The sequence below is a fragment of the Haliotis rubra genome, unplaced genomic scaffold, assembly GCF_003918875.1.
Source record: "Haliotis rubra isolate DU_JTF1 unplaced genomic scaffold, ASM391887v1 Scf127, whole genome shotgun sequence".
NCBI lineage: Eukaryota > Metazoa > Mollusca > Gastropoda > Lepetellida > Haliotidae > Haliotis > Haliotis rubra.
The window spans coordinates 1,311,653-1,324,471 of record NW_025765192.1 but is presented as its reverse complement, the minus strand read 5'-3'; the positions used below and the strand labels follow the sequence as shown (position 1 = coordinate 1,324,471).

At 39.8% G+C, this 12,819-nt stretch overlaps 1 protein-coding gene across 1 annotated transcript in view; it reads right to left on the bottom strand.

Annotated features, from left to right (window-relative positions):
- LOC124266662 (advillin-like) overlaps nt 1–12,819 on the bottom strand; it is a 100,831-nt gene that overhangs the window by 5,964 nt on the left and 82,048 nt on the right. Inside the window, exons 23-27 of the mRNA XM_046701463.1 lie at nt 11,685–11,729; nt 11,313–11,378; nt 10,195–10,320; nt 9,499–9,570; nt 6,695–6,781 (exon numbers count right to left, since the gene is read on the bottom strand). Of these exons, the coding sequence (XP_046557419.1) occupies nt 6,695–6,781; nt 9,499–9,570; nt 10,195–10,320; nt 11,313–11,378; nt 11,685–11,729 (396 nt within the window). The remainder of the gene's footprint in view (nt 1–6,694; nt 6,782–9,498; nt 9,571–10,194; nt 10,321–11,312; nt 11,379–11,684; nt 11,730–12,819) is intronic.

Sequence of the window (12,819 nt, the reverse complement as noted above, 5' to 3'; positions counted from 1 at the left end):
TTGGTTGACACATGTCATCATATCACAACTACGTAGATCGATGCTTATGCTGTTGATCACTGGATTGTCTGTTCCAGACTCGATTATTTACAGACCGCCGTCACATAGTTGTAATATTGTTGAGTGCGGCGTTAAACAACAAACAAACAAACAAACAAAAGAACCTTGAGAGAGTTAATGCCGAACTGTGGATCGTGGGACGTCAAAATGGCCACCATGACACGTGACAGAAGAGAGTTCCCAGTTGTTAGTCAACCTGTTGGGATTACTAGTGGAAGTCGTCACTGATGAATTTGGCGATCACTGAAAGGTGGATGTAAATATGTGTGAAATAGATAATGAGGTAAATTAATAGACCTCTGAAGACTATCAATGTCAAGTCTAGACACGGATAGAGTCGATGGACTGGATCGGCCTCTGTATATTTCTTTGTCCCTCAGGATGGGTCGTCACGACGATATCCCTGAACGAGCATGCTGCCGTCTCTCAGACTCTACACAATGAACGCGGAAACTCAAGTTCAGGATAACAACGACCCTGTATTTATTCGTGCTGGGGAATTCCAAGAGGTTTCGCTGGAAATCTGAGTAGCTCGTCAAAGTTACGTCATACGAAGAGACCCGTGAAGGTCCGGGTTAGAATATTGGCCTTCAGTAACCCATGCTTGTCGTAAGAGGCGACTAACGGGATCGGGTGGTCAGGCTCGCTGACTTGGCTGAAACATGTCATCGGTTCCCAATTGCGCAGATCGATGCTCATGTTCTTGATCACTGGATTGTCTGGTCCAGACTTGATTATTTACAGACCACCGCCATATAGCTGGAATATTGCTGAGTGCGGCGTAAAACTAAACTCACTCACTCACTCACTCATACGAAGAACACCGTCCAGTAAAAAACGCATGAACGTCAAAATGAATGGTTCATAAATTAATGAAGGTCAGTTTCGCGGTTATGTGACCGGCCTCCCGTTCAAAGGAAACCGTATATTGTGTAAATGTCACATTAAGAATATATAAGAATAAAGGTAACAAAGAATGAAAAACCTGTGTCAGAGTTTAGTTTATCTACTTGGTGTTAACACTTCGTGTCTGAGGGGCGGTGAGGTAACTTAGTAGATGATAAACTGTTGACTCGTCACGCCGAAGGCAGCTTTTTATTCTTCACAGCCAGTTTCTGAAATTGCTGGAATACTGCTCATAGCGGCGTAAACCATTATTCACTCACACTAGGATCACAAGGTCATCGGCCACCATGGCACATGAGTGCAACTGATGATATCGGTATGACCATGACAAGAAGAGATGATATCACAAACGTATGCATACAAGTGTTTCAGAAATATCATGATATCAGCAAAAATATCCCAAGATGTTGATGACAAGTGACCTACAGAAATGATTATGCCACGAGAACCAAATTCTTGAACAGAACCATACCGATGGTAACAGCTTGTATAATTTGAAGGGTCGCGCTTATTTCTAATGATCCTGTTATGAAGACGAGCAGTGTGGAATATCATGGACAGAATCGAATGATCGTATCGAGTCTGAGGGATTCCTGGAATGGTCTTCTCCGCTACAATTAATAGTCGGGTCTCTCAGTGCAGAATAGTGCAGGGCAACAGACCATGTCTGATACTGAACAGAACAAAGGCATCATATCGGAACTTTAATAGCTTGATCGCAATAAAATACCATCACTACTTCTGAACATATATCAACATCATGCAACGCGTTATTACAGAACTTGAGGGGGCACTAACAAGCTTGGTATTAATTAAGTAAGGGAAAGCCACTAACGAGAATCAATATATTTCGATTTGTTCTTCAACTCCGCCATGTGTCGGAGGAAGATATGAAAAAGAGGCTTTTAATGAAATCTGTGACTGGAAGTAAATGAATGTGGATCAGAGGTAATTGGGGGCTTTCATGCCTAATTGTGTGAGTACTGGCCGTGTATTTAACACTGAAATGACAAGTCATAGGGATCGATGGATACCGACAAGCACTGGGATGCTTCTACTAACGATGAGTGATTGGCATGTTAATGATGACTGATTGACAGCTACTGACAATGGGTCTTCTCCCCGGACCTGTCTGCTGGCCGTGTCATTGAATTACAGGGCTGAAATCGTACCAGGCCGCTCTGAAATCGACTAAATTTATGACGGCAAAATTTCATAAAACGTGTTGGGAGTTAGGAATTGAGAATTACTACGTCTGGAACTGGAATTAGAACGTCTGAGAGAATCAGAGCGTAATGGAAGAAGGAGGATAAATTCATTAAGGACTGGTCAAGCGACCTTGGTCATCCTATTATGTATTCAAATGGACATCTGCAGTAGACAGGGGAATTAATGTATGTTCACTAAGCAAATTTCAGTCGTAAATATCTACCTCGTAAAATAAAGTTCGTAATGAGGATATATAACAATTTCTACAAACCTTTTTTGTCTTAAATATACTGTTTATCACCGGCTATAAACAATGTAAACGATGCTCTTACGAAGCAGATACCATTAAACGGCAAAACAACGGCGAATATTATGCGAACAGATTACTGAAAATCAGTGATGACACTGGGTGTCCGTGGGGATGATAATCACGTTCTACCGATGAGACCTACCAGATACCCACCTTTCATTAAAATGTATAGGTTTGTTCTTTTACACTATCAGTAGAGTGTGAGACAATTCTTTACTTTTCTACATCTCGAGTATCATGATTACGTTTAGTTAAAGACGAATTCCACATTTCATGATGTGGATTTAGGAAAACAATATATCCCGAGTCATATCACAAATGAACTTGAAAAAGTAAATGGTTTTTTTCAACCAAATTGGCTCACCTATTGTTATATAAAAGTATAAATGCATGGTTTGGAAAATTATTTCTCTGTATAATGACCATATGCCTTTATATAAACAAACCTACTTATTTCATGTAAAGCAAAAAATTAAATATAACAAAACCTTAAAGGTATTGATGAGTCATGTCTTGTTTTAAACAGAACGCGGCCAATTGTGTATTAAAATGTAAAGATATACAATTACACACAAAAGGTGTTCTCTTGTAATCTCTCAAAAATTCGAGGCATCACCATGTCTTTTCATAAACGAATATTAATGGGCAATCTAAAACGTCAAATCGTGAGTAACGCCGCTTTGGCCAGTTTGCTGGTTACGTGGTACGTGAAGGTAGAGAAAGTGACATCATATCCTCTTTGTAAAAAGAAAGGTTCACGCCACAGTAAAATAAAGTAATTTAATCAAGACAAACTAACATTTATCACTAACTTTGAATTTGGTGTTAAAAATTAAGATAATCGTACATCCATGTACAGCCATTTCAAAGTATTGACACCAAATTTGAAAGATTGGTAATAAAACTTGCCTATTCCCATGTATACACCTTTTGTTTGTCCAGCCAAAAAAGGTCATGTTACACAAATAGAAAAACACGTTTTGCCACATTTAAGATTTACTTAAATATATTTAAATTTGCTGAGTCTCAAACAAAAGCAATAGTTTAAACGGACAGAATCTAAACCCACCAGTGAAGACTACTGATACTAGTAGTGATTTCTAAAGGTTTTCCCATTCGTTAACGTCAGCACTGCTCCAGGGCCTAAAGGGGTCAAGATCATACCTTATCCTTTGGCATCAATGAACATGACAACCCGAGACTGTGGTCAGCTCCTAGTGTTGGCTCTGCTGGATAAGACGGGGTTGAGTGTCAGTAAATGTCACCCTATCTTCAGACTGTAGACTCCCAGCGTGAGTGTTTCACAGTGAGTCATATCCATACTTGTCTCCATGGTACGTGCTGCTGCAGCCGTCGGGAAGACGTCCCGGTCGCCGTTTACACGATCAATTCATTACTGACACGCTTACTAATGTACACCATTGTGATCTATTTGTTACAGACCGACGCGTGTACAATACAAGCTTTCAGACAAATTAGTATCGACACTGTGATATATTTAGATTTGTAATTGATAAGAAGACGACTTTAACGATACTGAAACAAAAATCCATTTCCGTCTTATATTTAACAATGATTTGTTCATGATAATATTTAGCTGCCTTGTGGGCATCGACAGATTTAAATGTGGTCATTATCGCAAATCGCCATCGTTTGCCCAGGACCAACATTGGCTCGTTCTGATTTAGTGGTGTCAAGTCTCCTCTAGCCTTGTCTTTGACCTTTCGCTAGTATATAAGCATACTTGATTGATTGGCATTAAAACGCTCCGTGTGCTAACATAGCATATCAATAATTTAGAAAAGGTTTCATCTGAAACTCGCTCCCTATTGGTCAGTTTGAGTCACCATCATTTGACCCTTGACCTCTGTGATATTGATAAATTTGGCTGACTTTCAGGATGGCTTGTGTTGACATGTGTTGAAAGAGGGGAGGCTACAAATTGAATTCCGGTCAACGTCATCAATATTTTGCTATCCACAGGAACGTGGCCCAATGTGACATTTGACCTACTTAGTATACTGACCAACGTAGCCGGTCATGGAAGTTGACCATGGCTATCTACAACCAGACAAATTCACATATTGATTTCATATTTTGTAAATTGATCAGTGCCACATTAAGAGGACGGAGGGTAAGTGTGCGTCATGTAAATGATGTCCAGTTCCTTATCGTTTTGCTGGATGTAGTGAATTAGTATGTGTTCTCTCTGAAATGTAGATCATTGTATACAGACATCAGTTGATTTATCCTCAATGTCGAACCCTAACTATAACATTAAATCTAAGTGACGCCGTCGTAAATCACATATATAGATGAACAGCTACGACATATTCATGTTTCAACTGAAATGATGACAGGATTTATGGCGACAGTTCCCCGATCTCTTCAACCTAACTATAAATACAGGATTTAATTCATCAACGCCAAGCTGGCTCGTGTATATTGCAGTGAAACAGACAGCATTTCATTCATGTCAATAACGCTAAGTTAAGCGGTGACAGATGATATTCACAGACAACCAAGACTTGATAATAGTTATAACCCAGACTTGTCAATCATAGCACCTACTGGTATATTTCAAGCGTATTTGTAAATGTGAATTATCATTGGAAATACGTTGTTTTTATAGCTTTTAAACAAGATTCTAACCCATTATTGAAGTATTAAATAGATGTGTATACAAGAGAATATTCAGTGACGATTATGCAACATATTCCATAATCTCATTGATGACACCAGGTGTTCCTAATGGATTCTGTGGCATAACGAGTGACCAGTAACCTAGTATTAATAGGGTCGGGGACTTTGCACTGAGTATCTGCTTGACTTGATCATGTAATATTCCGACGACGCTGGAGAGTCATACTCTCGGCATTGTTTTCCCTATTTGTGCTCTGCACCATTTTCACTTATCTAAAAACAAGTATAACATATGTTATATTTGGGATTACACTTTCTTAGTAAAGTACAAATTCTAGTACTTTTTGGGTTGAGCCCTATCCGGGATTCGAACTCACACCCTCAGAGTCAGGCACCTGATCGCCAGCACACAAAAAAAGTACTAGAATTTGTACTTAACTGAGAAAGTGTAGTCCCAAATATAACATATGTTACATTTGACGACTTTCTAAATGGCATTGTGTATTTCATAGCTTTCGGCCGTGGGAGCCGTGCCAATTAACACTCATCAGAGGGGTACACAAAGTCCGCAGTCTAGACTACCAGTTGTCCGACTTCCATATTTGTGGAAGTCGCGGTAGCTGAGCGGGTTAGGCGGCTGACTTTGTGTGCTGGCGATTAGGTGCCTGACTCTGAGGGTGTGAGTTCGAATACCGGATGGGGCTCAACTCAAAAAGTACTAGAATTTGTACTTTACTAAGAAAGTGTAATCCCAAATGTTACATTTGACCACCTTCTAAATGGCATTGTGTATTTCATAAAAAACAAGTACGATGTTTTGTACATTTTTTGGTGTAATTACTAATATTATGTAGCATTCTTACCTAGAGTATACAATCTAACATAGACTGCAAAGCAAAAGAACATCCACCTTGACTATCCTCAAAAACAAATACCCCAAGGTGGAAAATAGCATTGGAAACTTTGTAAATTGTTTTAAAATGATGGTTATATCCGTGATAGTAACTGTTTTTGGGTCACCCACCATCATCGCACTGGACTGACTACTGATGATCAGTGAGTGAGTGAGTTTAGTTTTACGCCGCTCTCAGCAGTATTCCAGCTATATGGCTGCGGTCTGTAAATAATCGAGTCTGGACCAGACAATCCAGGGATCAACAGCATGAGCATCGATCTACGCAATTGGGATACGATGACATGTGTCAACCTAGTCAGCGATCCTGACAACCCGATCCTGACTGATGATCAGTGATGACACCGGGTGTCAGTAATAACCACTCATGTACCATACATCCGGGTGGCAGTTAACTTTTTTCAATACTGCGCAAAGCACTGAGAAACCAAATACTGCGAGACCAAAGTATTCATTGATACCATAACGCGATTCGCCATCATTGTATTTCGGTGATAGTTCGATCGTTAGTTCGATCGTGAGTTCGATCATAGATAGTACCCCTCCTGTAATCATCCTTGCCGGATTTCCTTTAAATCCACAGCCTTTTCATGATCATTTATGTGTCCATCGGTAATATATAAATACTTTATGCTACATGTATTTGTGCCTACCTCCTTGTTGGTTAAGTCCACTCCTCTCGGAGGCAAGCGTTTGGTCAGTTCTTCGTAGGTGTAGGTTTGGTCATAACACGCCAGTTCCTGTAAACATGCATTATGTTGTCAAAACTTTCCCTTTTAACATTTAAAGTTTACAAATGAGCTTGCATATGACGCGGTTGATAGACATAATCTGATCCGATGACATACACCAACAACTGGTTTCTCTGTCTCTACATGATAGTCTGGATTAGTGGGGGCGCAATACAAATAATCAAACAGACATTATGGGTGCTTGCAAACCATTGGGGGGTTAGTAACTATAGTAACTATTCCCATTCCAGAAGTGTAAGCTGCTGATGAGGTAATGATGTCAGATGCCACAGTTTACAAACATCCCAGCTTACGATATCATTTCAAAAATCGATCCAAGACCAAGAAAAGAACTGAAAACATAAACAGTATTAAACACCGACCCATTCCGGATGACGCTCGAGAGAACTGTCTGACCACGAAACCCAGTCCCTGAACCAGATTATAAATTTTGCCTACTGCCTATTGTTCCCTGCAATGCTGAAGCCCTAAATGAAGCAAGTCTAGATTTCCTCAGGTTCTGAATCTCCCAACTCACTGGGGCTCCTTTCCAATGTAAATGGGTTTGTTTGTTGTTACTATCAACAGTATATACATGCAGGGACTAAGGGCTAGCCTTCACGTAACCCTCCTTTCTCTGTTCATACTGTGAGGATTAGATCCTAGGGGACCTCGTCTTTCTGTCCGAGGCCACGTAAATCTATGCTGTCATCGTTATCTACGCTTTACGTAGCAGTTCTATCTATGCCATAAATTCGGAACAACTCTAACCCGAACTGATACTACTCCCGACAACGACAATGTCCCAGTGTTTTGATACTCCGTCGTGAACAACATCTTCAGACAATGAGAATATTCAATCCATCGTATGAGAACCCAGCCAACACAATCTCCCCACTGACGTATGTACTTATAGGATTAACTTCAGATATGAAAACATATTTGGCAGAGATAGAATGGCATCTTTATCATAGGAACGGCCGTAACAATGTACCCTATTCTCCACCAGAAACTGCAGGATGGTTTGTCTCACAATCCTGAACCATATTGTGTCCCTACTGCCTAACCCTCCCTGCAAAGCTAAAACCCTAAATGAAGTCTAGATTTCCTCAGGTCTGAATTACGCCGTGGCTCCTTTTCAATTTAAATGGGTTTATTTGTTACTGTCAAAATTATATATATTCAGAGACTAACCGTTAGTCTAACTGCAGGGCTGTTTCGTAAGTTTCTTGATCGTTCTCGTTTGTTAGATCAAATCTATTCATCCTTCTCAAGACCAAATCTTAATCTCAAAGTCACTTAGTATACTGCTAATTTGACTACCAAGGAATAACAAACAACGGTGTGATTTCCATCACTGCGCCCTGACGAACCATCACCGCTACGCTTAACAATTTGACCAAAGAGGTTTTCCTTCTGTCTTAATTATCCGCCTGCAGCATAGAGGGGATCATCTTCAAGTTTCACGTGTTTTCAGTCTCTGGCAATTAGTAAGCTGCGGTGAATAGGCCAGGCGTAAGTGAGACGCTTTGAATTAGGATTGGGAAGAGGGCCTGCGTTGTTAATTATATCACGAGGAAAAGAAATGTCAACAGCATTTGGCTTCTTCGACTGGCGATTAATAGGGATACTTTGCATCATTGATGAATATGAAGACTGTTACCAAGGAAGCGGTTGTCTTTGTGTCGGTATGAAGTTCAAACCTCAGTTCGAATTGTACTCATTGGATGTGGAGGAACGTCTCTAAACGATGAGTCATCAGTACACGCCTACCACTGACTTAATTACACAGAAAGCAGTGACGTAATAAATATGGCGTCTGTGAAGAATAGTATTGCACTCAATTAGCATTGAGCAGAGTACACGTGTTTTAAGGTTGTAAATATCATTCAAAGACCCTATGCACCGATAGAAACGTATCAGCGCGATTCAAAAACGTTGATTGTAACGATTTGAATTGAATGAATGATACCATATGCTACTTTCTGACAATATATCGGTCAAGATATATATTACACAATATATATATAATGTCTTATATATATATTGGGTAGTTTGAAAACATACTACATTATAGATACAAACAATTTAACATAAACCCAATTCACTAAACACGACTTGTTATCAAGAAACTTGGAAGCAAGGAACCAGCACCAGGCATTCACAAAAAAATACATCAGAGACAATGGTGAGATGACTTGACATCGGGTTTACGCAGATGTGACCCCACGCATAATATTATAGAAACACATACACTATAGAACATACACTGACGCAGTTCATAATACTCTGAAAATTGACTATTCACCTAAATAACACATATGCATCCAATGCATACAAGGAACGTAATTATAAAATGCCAACAGACAATGCATTTAATTTGCTAGGTATTTGACCATTATCTGCACAGTCCAAGAAATTCAAGTGTTTTTTTCAGAATAAGGGTATGCGCAGGGGTTAGAATTGATCTTGAACAACCCATTCTAGACGTAAGAGGCGACTAACGGGATCGGAGTGGTCAGGTTCGCTGACATTGTCAATTCGTGTCATCCTATCATAATTGCAACGATCGAGGCTCATGTTGTCACTCATTGGATTGTTTGGTCAAGACTAGGTTATTTATATAACCCTGTCATATCGCTGCAATAACTGCGACGTGAAACCAACCAACCAACAAACAAACCAACCAACCAACCAACAAACAAACAAACAAATAAAGTCTTCACCTCTTGCACTCTGGTTGCGGCCACGTTTTCCTTTCCTAGCTCTCTCTTCATGTCCTCGTAGGATTTGCCGTACTGGAATGTATAATACATGTTGATGAAATGTTTAACATCAGATAGAATGAAGTATCACGGCGTGTCATCACAGTATTTAGCCTTAGACGTTTATCCCTTTGGTAAAACATGCGAGCACGGGTATGGGTGACAAATCTAGGAACAATATCAGAAAACTCTGGGATTCCAACCTCATTAATGCATGAACTGACTCTTTACAGTAAATGGTGCCCCATTAGACGACACGCACCCCGTGCAACATACGAGTGAGTATATCTTTTTATCAACACATTACCAACAAACTGGATTAACACATTGTATCTGTATTGCAACCGAACCTAGGCCTTTGGTTGAAGAACAAATGTTTAATAACTAGGCTACACAATAATAATTCTTAGTGGAAATAATATGGAATACTTACATGAAAATAACAGAAACAATCACCATATTTGTTTTTTTATTTATGCAAATAGGTTATTAGGATATTCTGTCATGTGACTAACTGCCTAAAGCAGGGTGGAACCACATGGGCCATTTCCTCATAAGCGCAGTACATAATGTCGTCAACAACGTTGCTGGCCAGTGTATGTCCAGTGTCTGTCCAGTTAGTACTGACAGCATATGCCTAAACCCTGTAATACCTACACTCCACTTGTCGGGATCCCACGCATGGAAATGGCCGGTGAAATGCAGAGGTTCGAATCCCTGTTTGATTTGCATGATGAGGGTATTGTCCGGGGTCCGCCCTGCTGGATCCGTACGTATGTACTCCTGGGGAACAACAATGTTTACATATACAGAAGGAAATTAAAACAACAATTATATGGATGGAATATTTGAATCTTCAGAAATACAACTTTCTGATAATAATGTTGTGCCACTACATCGTCTCCACCAGGTTGCCAATGTTGAAAACTACGCATTTTACGACGTCGTAGACGGCGGATCAAATGCGGACCACATTATCATAAGAAGACATATGGCATTTGGCATTTAGCCGGGAACGAACCGTATTTTCGGTAAGACAGACTATAGGCCTCAAAGGTCGGTTTAGCTAGAATTTAAGAATACAGGTGTTGGCTCAGAAAGGATATCTCTGCTGTTGATTACTACAGAAGGACAAACTCTGATGTTGGCTTCTACAGAAGGTCAACCTCTGATGCTGTTATAAACTCTGATATTGACTACAACAGGAGATCAAATTCTGATGCTGGTTATTACAGGTCAACCTCTGATGTTGGTTATAAACTCTGATATTGACTACAACAGGAGATCAAATTCTGATGCTGGTTATTACAGAAGGTCAACCTCTGATGTTGGTTATAAACTCTGATATTGACTACAACAGGAGATCAAATTCTGATGCTGGTTATTACAGAAGGTCAAACTCTGATGTTGGTTATTACAGAAGGTCAACCTCTGATGTTGTCTACTCCAGAGTGTCAGGCTCGAATGTTGGCTACAACACAGTGTCAGCCACATAGTGGCTACACCCGAATGTCGGAAGGACATGTTTATTACTGCAATGGCAGGTATTTGCTCTCACAAAATTTAGATGTTATTCAGCGAGAATATCTCTGGATGCTCTGTCCACTATGATATCGTACTTATAGTATGAATTGACTGATGGGTATTCTGTTACAGAGACAACATCAGCACACTGTTATTTGAACCATTGTGTTCCCGTGTTCCCCAACAAGCCTGCCATTACGCGTGATCCCTTCTCAGTGCCAGCCATCTGTTTGTGTTATTAGAACACCTACCATAGCAGTTGCGAGGCTCTCCTTCCGTTCCACCTCGTTTGCTCCTTTGCCAATCCAAACAAATATCTGGATGATAAAAAAGTTAAGTTTTAGGAAAATATTGTTACAGTAGCGTGTTGTGACGCAAGTCATTAGTTTTGCCTCAAGTCAGGTAATCATTTGGGTTGTTTCAGGGAAGTAGCATCATTTGATCGCAAGAAGGTGAAGTTTGATTTGAGTTATTTTTCAAGTTCAAAAACGATGCATTTACTGTATGTTCAAAAGCGAATTTCATCATTTTTGTTGTGACTCTGCACGAACTCTTTGATTTCAAAATGGTCCTCATTGAACTCTTCTCTCTTTAAAAAAAACACGAATTTAAACTTCCTGTACCTCGTCGAACGTATCCAGAAGCATGACGTCATCTTCGACCAGATCCTTAGAAAGCCATGAAAAAGAAGTCATCTGGTTAGCTCCTTATACACGATATAATCTTTAAACGAAAGTTGATGATCAGGATGAATTCACATATGCCATTAGACGATCGCGAATCATTATATTAGACAAGTCTATACCGTCTGGTTTCCTTATACAATAAGTACATACATGTCCCCATGTCTGATGAAAGTGAGAATTTGACCAGAATGGAGGCTTTAAATGAATACAACTTGGATGAGTGACTGACACGGACGACCTCACCTGTTAAATTGTCCGCAACTTACGCCGTCGACTGGTAAGACTGTATTGTTCTCGATTAATCATCGGAAACCCTGATAATTATTTCTGTCAAAAGTGTGGATCGTGTGATTCACACACTCAATGTCACCCATCCCTAACCCACTCGCTCATTCACCTACGCTACGCTCGCACGCACCTACGCATGCGCAGAGAATAAAGCACGCCTTCTACATAAAATATTTCCAATAGACATAGGTCCAAAAAGAAACAAAACCATTAAATTTTCCATACTCATAAAACATCTCTAAAAAATCCATTGCAAGATTACGACAATGTCATAAACAAGTGCTTATGAATCGCAATTGAACAGCTCCGACACCAGGTGTTCACTAACCATGCATCATACAGAAGTTTTGTTCCGTCATATCACAGTATAGATGCCTCTAAAGTTGTTTTTCTCCTCAATGCGTACTGTACTGAATTCAATATTATAGCGACAATTAGTGTCATAATATTATCTGTTATGGAGCTGACCTGGAGGTCATAACGAAGGTCCAGGAGACTCTGATGATGTCGACAAAATGACGTAATCTACACATACGGTTGACACGGTGTCTTAATTAAGATTGATTAACTTCTTAAAAAGATTGATGTTGTTTTAGAGAATAAACTGCAGCATATTGCAGTTATAATTATTTTATTTAGCTACTTGGCGAGGGTTCTAACATAACGAATGTTCTTTGGTTCACAAACACAAACTCGTAATGTGGTCGGAGGAGTCGTATAATCAACTGTGTCTTCAGCAGATATTTCAACAAATCTGCATTGGTAAACATTGATTAAGAAATGG